General features: G+C 34.4%; 2 protein-coding genes across 4 annotated transcripts; one reads left to right on the top strand and one right to left on the bottom strand.

Annotated features, from left to right (window-relative positions):
- Window positions 1–1237: 1237 nt before the first annotated feature.
- LOC132049504 (pentatricopeptide repeat-containing protein At2g32630-like) lies at window positions 1238–5697 on the bottom strand. 3 transcript variants are annotated; one of them, XM_059440336.1, is made up of 2 exons: window positions 3722–5697; window positions 1238–2233 (listed from the first exon to the last, which is right to left on the bottom strand). In XM_059440336.1, exon 1 carries the CDS (start codon window positions 5559–5561, stop codon window positions 3735–3737), a length of 1827 nt encoding a protein of 608 aa, XP_059296319.1. In that variant the 5' UTR covers window positions 5562–5697; the 3' UTR covers window positions 1238–2233; window positions 3722–3734. The 3 variants fall into 3 exon arrangements, with proteins under 3 accessions (XP_059296319.1, XP_059296317.1, XP_059296318.1); XM_059440334.1 differs by lacking the exon at window positions 1238–2233 and adding an exon at window positions 2810–3618 and having other exon boundaries at window positions 3704–5697; XM_059440335.1 differs by lacking the exon at window positions 1238–2233 and adding an exon at window positions 2810–3618.
- A 6417-nt stretch (window positions 5698–12114) lies between these two features.
- LOC132048643 (serine/threonine-protein kinase WNK8-like) lies at window positions 12115–13056 on the top strand. Its single transcript, XM_059439349.1, has one exon. It carries the CDS (start codon window positions 12115–12117, stop codon window positions 13054–13056), a length of 942 nt encoding a protein of 313 aa, XP_059295332.1.
- Window positions 13057–15978: the final 2922 nt, after the last annotated feature.

Raw genomic sequence — 15978 nt, 5'->3', positions numbered from 1 at the left:
AACAACTAACATATGACTTGGATATAAGCTGATTCAAGAGAAAATAGAAAAGAGGAGCTTGGAACGAAAATAAGAGGAAATTTATGCTATAGGCAGGGCTGAAGCGTGGGTGGAGGAACTTGGGAGTCCTAATGGACTTTATTCATTTTAAAAAAACTTTTCACATTACTAACTCTTCAAATTGACCCTTCTTCATTTCTAAAACTCTTTAGATTACTAACTCTTAAAATTATCCTTGTTTTAATAGTGAATAATTATGGTGGGTAAATAATTATGGAGGAAACAGTTTTGGTAAATTGATGTGAAGCAGTAAAGTGTTGCTGCTGCCTGCTGAACTTCTAATCCAAGCTTTGCGCAATTAAAATATTACTAATTAATTAGATTTTAACTTTTTTTGGAGGCAAAATGATAATCTAACTTTGAAGATTGAAGCTTCTTCCTTTTAATAAAATATGATATATATTTCTTGCTAGATATCAACTCCAAACAAGTTAAAATTGATTATATGAAATCGTATTGTCCATGTTGTTTCGTTTAAGTCTATCTCTTCAGTTATATGTCCCCTAACTAGATCAGGACAAGAATTTTACTTTTTTGACTTCTTGCTAGTCGATTATAAAATTGTTGGCCTCCTCTTCCCTTTGTATGTGACAATACAAAATACAAGTCCTACTAAATATCCACTTCTGTACAATTCTTCCATGATGAATTTGGCTGGAATCTTAAATTCAATACTCATAGTGCAAGAGCAGTAAACTTTTCTTTTGATAATCTAGAAATTTCAAAGAGCCAACTGACCCACGGTTTGAAAAACAGTGAACTTTTCTTGATATAAGACTTAACACTTTTTATGCACATCTTCTATTTGATAACCGAGTTATGTAATGGCTTTTATCCCTAGTTCTTTGTTTTTTTGAATTTTTAATTTTTTTGTTATTATTACATAGGGGGTACAGGAAGGGGAAATGAGAGAAGGGAATACAACGTGGGGGAATCAAACTCTCACCAACATAGTAAAAGTTCAGGTAGCCAACCAACTGCGCTACTAAGATCCCCGCTTTTATCCCTAGTTCAAGGGTGCAGTCCAGACAGATAACTCTCAACCAAAGAACAGAAAAACTAAGCTAGAACTGATCGCAAGACACAAAGCAAAGCTTATGCAAGTAAAGTGCATGTACTAAGCATAGTCTACTATGGTTAACCTTAGAAGTGCTTCAATTAATTATCAAAGTTAAACAATCCCACTTATCTTCTTTTCTTTTTGGCACACTGGAAAGGATTAAAAGGGTAGCTTACAAATCTTTCAAAAGCAACGCCGACTTAGTCTGCCAGGAGGAGAGACCCACTTGTCGCTTGAAACAACGATTCTTCCCGTCACATATTGCAGGAACAAAATCTGAGTGTTCCTGTTCACTTTTGGTTGTCTTGGTTTAAAGAACTAAACTGCGTTTCCTTCTGAGGGGATACAGAGAATAATAATTTTTGAAATTATGTAAACTAGTATAGAATGGACAACAAATAGAGTACTTAATATGCACTCTTTTCACCACTTGGCTTCTGAAATCTATTCAATAAAGTAATAACATATCGCTTGCACAACAAATGAACCTGTTATAGGTCCGAATGAGGAGTCTTTTGTCGCGAAAATAAAACTTCAAGGGACAGATCGTAACAGCATGTTCATGCTGTGCTGCACTCTCCTTGTAGTTGGTCAGATATATATATATCACAAGCGGCCCTGAGTTATTTGCTACACATTGTACCAGCCTACCTAGCCAGTCTACAAATGAACCTGTTATAGGTCCGAAACAAGGTTTGTTGCGTTCAATCAACAGCAACTTAACTTAATATTTCATAAGGAGAAAGCTATTGGCAAAACAAAACTTCAAGGGAAAGATCGTAAGAGCATACTTCTCTGCACTCTATATCAAAGGTGGCTATATGAGTTTCTTAGTTGAGCAGCAACAACAACAACAACTACGCCTCAATCCCAAGCAAGTTGGAGTTTCTTAGTCAAGTATGACGACAAATTCCATCAAGGCCATAAACACTATATCTACTACCAGCGAACTCGCCAAATCCAATACCAGGAAACACTCCTCCTTCAAAGTGGAATATATATATATATATATATATAGCTACCACTGCTCCACCAAATGGATTTAATCCTCCTCCTCCCATTCCTGAACCTCCCCTGATCATATTCTCTACATTTCATCTCATCGCTAAGAATCTGCAAAGAGAGCCAAGATAATCTGACAAATAGCAGTAGGTCACCATACTATGAAAGCAAATAGTAAAATAGTGAAATGGGGAACGGAAGTAACAAAGTATAAGGATTTTCAAATAACATTCATACTGCAAAATCTATACGGATGGAAGCAAACTGCAAAGTGCCGCAAGCATCATGAGTTCTTTATCAAACTACACCATCTGAAAAGCTTAGGAGGGTCAATCTGCTAATCAGAGACTTAATAGGAATAAAATAGTCATTTCAAATGGTGACGAAGATATCTCATAGCTAATAGTATAATATAAGAATGACCCCCATGATGATGCAAAAAGTCAGCTACTAGGCGTATGGAAAATTCTTGAAGAAAAAACTTTGCGCAAAAAGAAAAAACGTGTACAGAGAGTTGTTTTCTTAAGTTGTGCAAATGTTCTGTGAGAGGAACTCCACTTAAATCATTTTTTTTTCCCACAAAATTTTTAAAAAATCTTAATGAAACAAGCTTTTGAAAAACAGAAACTCATGCTTCGTCTATTTCAAGAGTTGCAGCCAGCTTCAGAAGGGATTATGAAAGTAGAATATGGAAAACAAGTATGAGAAAGTCACATATATAGTCAGTTTATCGCTTCCCTGGTAAAATACAAGGAACCTAAAGCTATATATCAGCAGACAGCATCGGCAACTTTAACAAGTGTGCTTGTGTCAAATTCAAGCCAAGGAACAAAGGTCATCACCATATTAACTTATTAACAATTGGACTGGGTGCTGCATAGATATTGTACCTCAGAAGCCACAATGATGAGAATTGCCACATGATATCTATTCTTTGTATTAGAACACCATATCTGAAGAAGTCTTTTTCATCAAAGAAACACATCTCACAACATTCTCTTTTTCTTCTTCCTTGTGAGAATAACTGACCACTCAGCCAAAAAATGTGACATAACCTACAAACTTGCCATCATCCACCGTCATCTCCATGGTGATACATTTCTTTTCTTCTGATTTTTCCATTCTCAAGACAATATCATACTGGACGCCAAAGGAAGCAATATAGCTTAAAGAAAAAACATGTAAACTAGCAAAATATTTTGAACCAAACCCTCCAAAGTTTGAGATGATGCACTAAGCAGTGGTTTTCTCATCATGAACACGTAACAAAACAAAACTTATCATAGCCCTATCATCCTCTCTTGTAAGATCATTGTGCTAAATTCATAAGAGGAATTCAAGCAGCTTAAATCTGACTATCTTGAGCAGTGCTTTTGCTCTTTCTTGAATCTTTAAGTAAATATCAACCTTGAGATTATGGCGGACCATGTCCAAGGACAAGATAATATCTGTAATAACAAGCAACAAGCCAGGCACATCGCATAGCTGAGAATGTCCTGCAATATATTCCTTTTCATGTAAGACATCCGGAGGACATACTGAACCATCTATTATACCTCCAATTAGCAATATCTGAGTTACCTGAAGTTTAGGACTTACAACTAAATAAACGTCAACTATGAAGACTGCCCACAAGAGCAGAATATGCACTAGCATCAGGTGTAAGTCCTGCCTCTATCATCTCATCATATAATCTGAAGGCTTCATCTGATCTGCCCTCTTTCGATAAGCCAGAAATCATTACTGTGAAAGTCACCACATTCGGAACTAAACTCTTTGTAGGCATCTCGTTGAAAAGTTTCAGAGCATTATCTACCTTTCCTGATATGCATTCCCCATGTACAAGTGAGGTGTATGTATAACGATCAGGTATCAGGCCCTTAGATTCCATAACAATTTTTAGCCTATATGCTTCCTTCATCATACCTTTCTTGCAATAACCATCTATTAGGGCATTGTACGTTGTTGTATTAGCCTTAACTCCTTTAGATTCCATCTCTCGAAGTATCCTTTTTGCTTCAACAAAATTTCCTTCCTTAGAATAAATATCGATCAAAGTTGTATAAGCAACTTCATTTGGAGCTAAGCCTCGATCCACCATCGAAAGCAACCACGTCTTTGCTTCCTCACGCCGATCTAACTTACACAATCCAGTAGCAATTATATTATAAACATATACATCAGACTCATGTCCTTTGCCCTCCATAATTCTCTGCAGCCTCCATGCTTCATCTATATTACCTTGCTTACAGTAACCATCCATCATCGTATTAAATATAACTCGACTTATGTCAATACCTTTACTTTGCATCTCATTAAGTAAAACTTCAGCTGCTTGCATCTGTCCAGCCTTGCACAAGCAATTTATCAAAGCTCCATACGTGTGAGCATTCGGAACAAGGCCCCTCTCCACCATTTCATCAAACAACGAAAATGCTTTTTTCACATTACCTAACTTACTACAACCACTAATCATAGATGTATATAAATGAACATCTGGCTCTATGCCTTTCCCTTCTATTTCCTTAAACAACCTCTCAACCTCTTTAAGATTTCCAAAACTAGAATACCCTTCAATCAAAAGAGTATAACTCGTCGCATCAAGATCCAACCCCTCTTTCTCCATTGTCATCAAAATCTCCTTTATAGCCACAAAATCTAACTTCTTCATATAACCATCTAATAATGTGTTATAAGTATACTCATTCGGTTTCACCCCTTTACTAACCATTATTTCATCCATGATCTTTCTTGCCTTACAAACCTGCCCCATTTTACACAACACATCAACCACCATTGTCATCGAATAAACAGTAATTCTCACATCAAATTCAACCATCTTTTCGAAAAACTCAACCAACGAATCATATCGTTTTCGCCTTTTCATAGCAAGCAAATAAACCATACAAGCTCTATCATCAATCTCAAACCCCTCACTCCTCATGTACTCAAAAACCTCTAAACCTTCCTTAAACCTCATATTATCAACATAAACCCTAAACAACATATCAAGAATCTTCCCTATAACCTTATGTTCTACATGATTCTCACTAAACAAAGAACCTATTTCTAAAATTGGTTTTATCATACCATCATTAGCAGCAACAACATTCAATATACTCTTAGCTTCAGCAAATCTCTTGGCTTTAAACAGTCTCAAAACCAAAGCTATATGTGCTTCAAGATTGGGTTTTTGGTGACTTAAAGATTGGTTTTTTTGGAGAAATTTAAAGAAACTTAAACAAGATTGTATAGGGACTAATGGGTTAGAAAGAACAAGATGGGTTATTTGGGGATTAAGTTTGGAAATTAAAGAAGGGGGTATTTCATTTGTAGAACTGGAATTTATTAGTGTATTGGAGATCAATTTGGCAATTTCTTGACTTGGTTTTTTGGGAAAAAGTTGTTTTACAGTTTTGTAAAAGTTTTGAGTTGACATTTTTGAGCATAAAGCTGTAATTTTTACAATGGAAGTGTTATGAATTTAAGGAGATTGATGACATGTTTGGATGAGCAAAAGGTGTAGTAGTAATGTGTTTCTTCAGAAACTCTGGGGAAGACGGCGTTAACTAAATTTTAGACCTTTTATGGTTTTGAAAGAGTTGAAATTGGCCCAAATACTTTTGTAAAACTTACTCTTAAGTCCTCGATTTTAACACTTATGTAGAAAAGAAGTCCCTTTAAGTTGTTTGGATGAGTATAAGGTGTACTTTAAAGATTTGTGTTTCTATACTGTATTATTTTATAATGTTTGGATTGATTGTATCGTTACTTAGATCTTTATTAGTTGTGTGGCTTGATCGTACTATACAATAACTGATACATTTATCCGTAATTATTGTAAATATTAGATTTACCAATAAATTACTAATAAAAATAATCTAAAACCATTTTTTTCCTTATTTATACCAATTATGTCTTGTAAATATATTAAACCAGTAAATTTAGCCGCACTTCGTGTGGTTGTGAAAGAACTCGTCAAATTTATGATGTAATCTCTTTCTAACACCTACATATTAAAAATAGTACTCCCTCCGTCCCAAGAAGGTTGACCTATTTGGAGAGTCAAACAACTCTTTTTTCTACGATTTTCTCCAACTCTTTCATATATTGTAAATCATTAGTTTATGTAGTTTTTAAATATGTAAATTTTATTATAAAATATTCGAAGAATCTATGTTTGAAATTGAGTGAAAAGAAAGAAAATTATTTCGACTCCAAATAAAGCCAACCCTCGATAAATTAAGGACGGAGGAGTAATATGTTTTATGGAAAACTAAAGATAACTTGTAGAGTTGTAGCGTAGAGTACTTAGTATCTTGTCAAATATTTTGTTATACAACGATATGATGTAGGAAAGCTTCACCCTCATCGATAATTTCCAATGTCTCTGTCGTGGCCTTTCCCCCAGTCCAATATTTATTTAATTCAATCATAAACCAACCTATTTTATACATTCTTTTTTGAAGCACCAGACACTTGCAGGTCTAAGAGCTTTATAAATAAAAACAATCATGTAAACAGACAGTATGCTCCATCAGAAGCTACTTCCACAAAACTCAAAAGTGGAAAAAGGTGGGATGACTCTTCATTTATCTAAAAAAGTTCGTTCCTTTTGGACGGTCGTGGCAAGAATCAGTCCATCACCTGCATACCACGAGTTTGACACTTCATATGACGTCAAATGGTTCAGAAATACAGCAGATTCAGACCAAATTGATATGCTTAAATCAGTGAATAAATCTAAGAAACAATTAACATACACAATTTTGAAAATACAAGGAGTCTTGAAGGTTTAAGGAGCCAACCAGATAGATACCATCAGATATATGCCAATAAGGTTCTGCATACACAACAACCAATATGTCAGTGGGAGTTGAAAAAAATCCACCAAAAGAGTGATAGTTCATATGTTTACCTCAAAAATAGATGCTCTTCAATATGTGAATGGACTTGCATAAGTAAAAAGCAGATCTGAAGCACCTCCTTCACGTATATTTTATTATTGAGGTGGACATCACCTTTATTTTAAAAAAAAAAAAAAAAAAAAGGAGTTCGTCAACCATAGAAGGATGCTTACTTGTGAGAGTCGTTGGTTTGATAATCTTCTCCATTTCCCTGCCTAATTCCATCAAACTTCAAGACTAATCTCAATTGAATAGGGTAAATTAAAACCTTGTTAAAGTTTGACCTTTCTGCAATATTTGTCATAACCTCTTCCAGCTGAGTAATATAGGCAGCTATGGTGCTAAGTGTATTGGAATTAAGTTTAAATGGTAAGTAAACCACAGTCGAAAGAACTTGTGTTGCCCGATGAGCTGCAGCTACCCTTCAAAACTAAGGTAGTACATTGGTAATAGGCTCCACAGGAAATCTCTTGTGAGCTAGTCCATCGTGAAAAAACATGCAAGGCATCTCAAGATAGTGTGATTCACAACCCCTGCATTTATAAGAGCACATGTTTATCCATCAATTCACTACTTTTAACTACTTTATACCTAATTAGACTCTCCTAATCAAGATCTAGAAAATAAAAAAAAGGTAATTGAATGAGAGCATATAGCACCGAGTCAAAGGACAGGGATGAGGTCTTCATGTAAGAAACAGTAGGAAAGAAGAGCTAGCAAAGAGAACTACTTTACCTCAAATAGAAGGAAAGGTAGAGTATATTGTATTAACATTGGATCAAACACAAAATAGACTATATATATGCAACTTTAATTTTCATATTAAGCAGAATAACACTGACGCAACTAAACCAATAAAGGATCATCAGTACCGCTAACATATGAATGAAACGGTGGTGATGGTACCTGTAGATCAAAGAGCAAACTCCTCAAGTACTTCTCTGAAGGAAACTCGAAAGAAATTCTACAAAAAGTGTAAAATGAGAAATTCGCCACAATAGTACGACGACAGAGCAAATATTTTGTGATGATTAACAAATAAATTACCTAAAGAGCAAATACTTTGTAGCGTTTACCAAATTAATTAATAAAAAAAAAAACTGAGGAATTGAATATTAGAATGAATCCACAAATAACAATGCTAAAACATGCCCTTTAAGAGTTGAAGTGTCTTCAGAGAAATAAATTGAAGTCTGCAAAGCCAAATGCACCTTTGTCCATGGCTCCATAAAACACTCTTGTCCTATGGAGATCTCCCAACTTTACTATAATCTGACATAAGCGGTTGAAAGAACTTGCTATCTCAGTCTCGTAACTGCTAAAATAGATCCCTACTGACAATTATATCTTCAAATTAGATGAGAGATTTAGTAAGAACCGTTACAATTGTTGGGAAGTGCCGCGTATGAGGAAGAGACAGGGGGTGTAACCGTGTAATTAGTAAAAGTTAATAAGTGACTTTTGGAGGAAAAGGATGAGGGAGAAAAGCACGTACGTGTCAAACTTTCCCCTACCCGCTCCAATTAAACCTATTCGCTTCAACAACATGAATCAACTCAACATTTATTTAACTATGGTTGCAAAAGACTGGATTATCATCTTAATAAAATGAGAGAAAGACAAACTCAGATGTTGTAACAAATTTTGTACGTTCCCAATGCCAGATTTCATTGATCATCCGAGTATAAACCAAATTTAAAAATCTTAAGATAGTTCCAAGGGAAAGATCAAAGACCTAAGGTTAGACCGAAGAGCTTCAGAGAACAATGGAGGAGAAGTTCAAGCATCTTCTCTATACTTACCCTCCATTCTAATCTTCAAATCAAAACTCTATTTTTCTAATTCTGTCGTGTGAAATAAATATAATACTGCTAACTTTCACCTTGGACTGATCCAAAATCGACCGCTACAGTGAAGATACAAAAATATACCAAATTCACAGAGGGGATAAAACTTGAATGTAATCTTTCTTTAAAGTGAATAACTTTATCTGGTGGCGAAGAACATTTCAGCAAAAAACTACCAAAACAAAGAAAAAGACTCCATTTCCAGAAACTACACTTCTTGAAGGTCGTTCTGCAGTTATTTCTCTGCTCTTGAAAAACATGTTTAGAATGCACTTCTCTTCAATATAGATCAACCAACAATATTTTCAGAATATGCACAACTGAACAATGAAATCACAATGGAGAACCCAACAAACCAAGAAGGCTATAATGGTCCCTATTTTAACCTTAAACAGTTACTACAATACTTTTGTGTTTAGCTTGTTACCCGTGATTTTCATTCAAGTGCTCAAAATTCTAAAAGGTAAATATACGAAGAAGTCAGTAGGTTCAACACCTACTATATATACAAAACAAAATAATTTTAAGTTTGAAAATACATCGTAATTTTTACGAAGTGGTTAGATGAACCCCTGATATAAGTCGGCTCCGCCCCTGTTTGCAAGAGAAAACAAAAGCAATATTTTGCAAGGTAGGAAAACAAATCATTTGATAGAGCCAAATAAATTATCAAGAGAAGAACCTTGCAAAACCCAATGTAAGAACACAATACTCTAAAGCAATGGCAATATCATTTCCGAGTTTCTCAAAGGCCTTATCAATAATCTCAATAGGTGAATTATTTCTAGCCCCTCTACCACAGTCCTCTACCTCTATAAAACAAAAGAAAAGCCTCCAGCTTTCGTCACAAAGGCGATAACTACACACAAACAGAAACTAATGAAATTTAGACATTCAATGAGCAACCATTGTTACGGCGATGGAACTATTGACTCATTCTACTTAGGGTTTGCATTTAATGGCATCACAATCAGATGAGTTAGAAAAGGCGGTTGGTAAGGTAAGGCCTAGCCCCCCTTGATTGTATTTTTTCCTTTGAGTTTCACTTTTATTATATATAAAAAAATTGCATTTTAAAAAAAAAAAAGTTAGAAAAGGCAAATCACAAATCTCCTCAACTGCCAGCCAGGAAGAATGAAAACTAACTGAAGCCATATGCAGACCTTCTTCAGCATTCTACATTAAGGAAAAAATACAAACTAAATGGACATTTTGTAGCAGGATGCTGGTTTTTATACCGATAATTGAAAATAATTTAGAAGGCAGCAAATAAGCACATAATTTATCTCCTTTTGAATCTCAAATTTGTATATAAAAATAACATATCAACCGTAACAACATAATTTTGTTTATATCGAATTTACTGCACTTTCAAAGAAAGTTTCCAGAGTTTCAATCACAATTGTCAAAATTAAGTAGCGCAAAAGTTAAAGCACCTTAGAAGGGTTATTTCTTATGAGTATCCTAATCCTATATAATTAATGTGATAAAATAGCTACTTGATAACCAAAGTGACAAGGAGTGTCGTGGAAACAACGACAGTGCCGTAGTGGGAGGCGACACAACACGAATATTAACTTTTACCTCATTACCCAAATGAAAAGATTTACAAACCGCAACGGAAGGAGTAGGGGAAGAGGCATCATCACTAACACTAGTCAACAAATTTTAAAAATAACGTATTTATCATTAAGATATCTACTTTTAGTTTGGTAGTCTTCCAAATGTGTAAGTTCATGTTAGTTGTTTAGTGATGGAAATTCGGACAGTAGGCACAATAATCAAATTGAAGTAGATGTTGATACAAAAAGTTATCTTAGAGAAAAAGGGAGGAGGAAGACATTTCCAAGTAATGATAATAGTGGTTGATCTTTTTCTTCAATTACTGGGAAAAATGTTTCTTTTCGACTTTGTGATCGAATCTGCAAGAAAGTGAAGCTGAATGCCCAAAAGATTGATATTTTGGTGATGGCATGTATAGTAAACACAGTCCAAAATCGTTTTCCGTGTAATAAAAAGAATAAGAGAGCAAAAAGTGAAGAATATCAAATCTGAAGCATAAATTTTGGGTTAGAAATTTCAGAAGGAATAAATTTATGAGTTTTTGATCTTCCAGGGCATTAAGCCTTGTCCTGTTTTAGCCCTGTGCTGGAACTTTAACAGTGGCCTTGATGGATGTCCAACGGTTGGATTAAAAGAAAAGGGTCGTCCGAAGAAAGGAGCAGATGAAAGGAAAGCGAAGTAATTTTGTTTTACATGGAAGAGAGAAAACAAAGATCAGTGTTGGAATAGACGTCGTCAGTGAAGTGAAGAAAGAAGAAACCGTTTGCTAAACTTGATACGTTCCGACGTATGAGTTATTAATTAGGTAATAACTATACACCATTAATATGAGTGTTGTGATAAAATATGCACTTCATTTACTATTTTTTAAGGGGGGGACAAAGTCCATTGTGAACAAGTAAAAGTAATCGGAGGGAGTAGTTGTTAAGATTTTGGCAACCGAAAATTAATAAATTCTTAAAACTTGTGGATTGATTATATGATGAGTAATTAACAGAATGACCTTTAAGATAAGAATGTTTAGCATTGTTCTAGAAAATCTAGAAGTCAGAGCGGAGCCAAGAAATTCTAATAAGGAATTCAAAAATATGCAAACTTGCATAATAAGTAAATAGGCTTAATTATCAAGGAAATTCAACAATTTATATATACATAAAAAAATTTGTATACACCCGACATACACGGTAATTTCTCTACCAATTAAAGAGGATTCAATTGAATACCCCTCAATACATTTAGCTTACGCCACTCATAGGTAAAGTGACAACCAAAAGAATTAATTCTATGTAATATTAATTATAAACACACTTATACAGTAAATTATAATGGAAATTCTCAATTAATTAGTTATTAGAATAAACTTTTTTTTTCTTGTTAGATTTTGTTTTTTCAGTTGAACTAGGAAATAAGTGAAGGGTAGTAAAATTATATCTAGCGAAATATGCACCTGATAATCGCGCCTTTGTACTTACCAAAAACTGTAATTGCATTTAGTTTCCAAAAAGTTTTTTTTTTTTTCCCTTAACCTATTCTAACTAGGATTAATGACTAAGCCTATGAATTACTCCATTTTATTTCCTAAAGTTGTTTTTCCATAACCTGTTCTAACTAGGATTTCAATGTATATATATTAGCTACCCTTCAAGCAGTACTTCCATCACCTCACTTTTGCACGATGGATTGCGAGTTACGTAGAGTTGTAGAGAAATCTCCGTGTGGTAGGTTTATTAGATACAACGAGATGTTAGGTGGAGGTGCTTACAAAGAAGTGTACATAGGGTATGATCGTGTTGAGGAAATTGAAGTTGCATGGAACCAAATCGTTTATTATGGAGAAGATGAAGCATTAAAAAACCCCGAAAAGTTATTTTCTGAAGCTATTATGTTGAAGTCCTTAGACCATGAAAGGGTTATGAAGTGTTTCGAATATTGGTTCGATTCAAAGTCCAAAACCCTAAACATGATCACAGAGTTATTCCCCTCAGGAAGCTTGAAGAAGTACACTAATGGTGTTGGCGTTGATTTGGCGAGTATCAAAAACTGGGGCAGGCAGATTCTTGAAGGTTTGAGGTTTCTCCATAGTCAGAGCCCAAAGATTATCCATAGAGACATCAAGTGTGACAATGTGTTTGTTGATAGTGGTGGGAAGCAAGTTAAGCTTGGAGATTTTGGGTTGGCGATTCGTCTTATGGAGGGTAATAATTTCTTGAAAGAGAAAGAGGCTAAGGGTACACCTGAATTCATGGCTTCAGAGTGTTATGACGGGGAATACAACGAGCTGGTGGATATATATGCATTCGGGATGTGTCTTCTTGAGATGGTTACTGGTGAATATCCGTATATGGAATGCAGTAATGGGATACAGATATTTAAGAAAGTGTACACTGGTGTTAAGCCTAAATCTCTCGGAAAGGTAAAGGACTCCAGAGTGAAAGATATCATCGAAAAGTGTATGCTTCCCATGTCTGTTAGGCCATCTGCAGAAGAGTTGCTGAAAGATCCGTTCTTTGTTTGCAATGGCGGATTATCGAAGTTAGAGGCTTGTGCTCCCGCTTCCAGTTTTGTAAGGGGATTACATAGTTGTGCAAGGGATATTAGGAATTTGTATTTGGTGTGATGATGGCAATAGGATGAATCACACACGTTCTTGTTTGGGATTAAGGCGTGTAATTGATTGATTCTTTGTCACACATTGTCTCTTGGAAAAGTTTTAGAATAGCCAAGAGCGATTTCTTTTCGAGAATTCGTTGTAAATGTTAGAATTTAGTTGACTGGCTATTTGAGAAAGTAAATATATATTGTCTTTGTGCAATTTGCATGTTTGTTCTGTTTGTTTCTTTCCTTTATGCTGTTTACGATAGATTTTATCTTTTTTGTCAGAGGAAAAGGATGCTGGTATTTAAGTGATAATTTCTAGAATGGGAGACATGTCATGTTAAATATAGCCCACATAGAAGGGGTTCTTTCTTATACGATCGTTATTGGAATGTCATCAATTCTCTGAATGTTTATAGAACTTGGGGAATTCTTTGAAAAAAAATCATGATAAAATTTTAAGAAAAAAAATCATTATATGATAGCGCATTACTAAGTTAAATTTCAACACAAATGCCACAAAGACTATGGATTCAATATTTTAGAACATGAATTTAACTCTATACACTGACGGTTTAAAAATTCTCTACATTATCGGTGCATATAATTAGTTAAATCTCCTACTTGTATCTGATTATCATTTTGTGGTTTACAAGAACAAATGAAGTGCAAATAAGTTTGTTCGAAAATCGGTTTATACCCTTCTGATTTAAAGTGCCATGTTGTCTAGTACTGTTGGAGTAAGAAAATATTAATGGAGAAAGAGAAATATCAATGATGCTAGATGTTATGTATTTTAGGGGGCATTTTATGTATTTTCTCAAAAAGAAAAGCCGATGGGGTTGTAACACTAAATCAAAAACCATGAGATGTGTCAACTTATCTAATTTTCCTCTGTATTTCTTTTGAAAAGAAAGAAATTCAGAGGGGGGAAATTATTCGCAATCTGTGTTTAGATTGAATTTATGTATGCATCTTATGAGTTTGCTATAAATCTTTATTAATTAACAATAATTAATTCGTATACATTCTCACATTAGCTCATTTATTTTATTCATAACTAGACCTCACATCACATGCAATTCCTGTAAACTTCTCTTCATTTTTTTTTTTTTTTTTTTTTTTGGGGAGAAAATGTGTATAGTTTCACATTTCAGTCTGAATTTAGCTTCAGTTGACTTCAAGTATATAACAAAATATATACTAATTTGTGGATTAATGAGCCTGTAATCTGAATTTAGCGTCAGTTGACGTCAAATAAATAACAAAATGTTGACTAAATATTTAGTAGGGAATAGTCCCTTGCTTAGTCCCTTGATAAGTCGATAAAACATACGTAATTAGTTTTACTTCTTTTAATGTGCATTACATTATAGCAATTTCTGCGCATACATATATTCACAAGTATTCCTAAAATGAACATAAGATTTGCAAGTCATACAAGATTCATATATATTCAACAAAAATCACGAATGTCATCATTTCATATCACATAATATTCATAAATAAAGCGTAATATTTTCCAACATACAAAACAAATGTAATTTTTCTCAGCTTCCGCAAGGTAAAGTAACATAGCAACATCAAGAATCATTACAACGTGGCTGTCTAGACATCGAAGTATCACTAGAGGATGGTATAGATGAGCTTGGCTTTGAATAAACGCAGTACTGTCATGCTTTACTTCCTCTTCGATTTTTCAACATTTGTCTTCACCTTCTTGTAGCTCAGCATCTTCATCAACACTTCTCTTTCAACAATCTCTTCAGAGTTTACAGTTTGCTGTTCAACTCAACTATAGTTGAATCTTCTTTCTCTACTCTTTGTGAAAAAAATGTTAACAGTAACACTAGTATCAGTTTGATGGTATTATTTGTAACATCTAACAAAACTATCCAGTCATTGATTTAACCCCAACTCAGCGGAAAGCAAACACAACAGTTCTTTCTTTCAATCAGAACTCAAGCTGCAGTATAATTATCTCAAAGCACGCCATGATCATACGCTATGACAATAATATAATTGATATATGGCACCAATCAAGAGACAATGAAGAATTATTGGCCAACAGGTCAATGAAATCTTTTCGTAACCAGTGCATGGCCAATACATTACTGATTCATTAGAGATTAGCAACGTAAAACCATCTAACTTTTGGACTCACATTTTTTTTTATTTTAAAAGAACAAAATCTGCATATTTGAAATTATGTAAAATTATTATAAGTTTGGTGGCTTTGGTGTCTACATAAAATTATTATAACTTTCTTATCTATTGATTCCTATAGAACTTTTGAAATCCACCAGTGCAGGTTCAGGTTTAGCAGAAAAACAAAAATGCAATGGATATTCTGATGGATTTGGTTAGCAAATAAGAGTATTCGGGCATAAAAAGTCAGGCAAATGATAATTCATAACACCCTTAACAATTCATTGACTTCACCTAACCACTACACAATGTCTAGATGCCACTCTAATCAACCAGCTATCACTCTATACTTAACATGACTAGCTATCACTATATAGTCAACTGCAAACACCAACTACTAGTCATACTCAATTCATTGACTTCACCTAACCACTACACAATGTCTAGATGCCACTCTAATCAACTAGCTATCACACTATAGTTAACATGACTAGCTATCACTCTATAGTCAACTGCAAACACTAACTATTTGTCACTGCAATACTCAATTTATTGACTTCACCTAACCACTACACAATGTCTAGATGCCACTCTAATCAACTAGCTATCACACTATAGTTAACATGACTAGCTATCACTCTATAGTCAACTGCAAACACTAACTATTAGTCACTGCAATACTCAATTCATTGACTTTACCTAACCACTACACAATGTCTAGATGCCACTCTAATTGTTACACCCCATATTTTTGTACTTTGAGATTTATAAGTGTTGATTGTTTTAAGTATGGACA

Source organism: Lycium ferocissimum, chromosome 3, assembly GCF_029784015.1.
Source record: "Lycium ferocissimum isolate CSIRO_LF1 chromosome 3, AGI_CSIRO_Lferr_CH_V1, whole genome shotgun sequence".
Taxonomy (NCBI): Eukaryota; Viridiplantae; Streptophyta; class Magnoliopsida; order Solanales; family Solanaceae; genus Lycium; species Lycium ferocissimum.
Note: the sequence above shows the minus strand (reverse complement) of the source record. Positions and strands in the feature narration are given on the sequence as shown.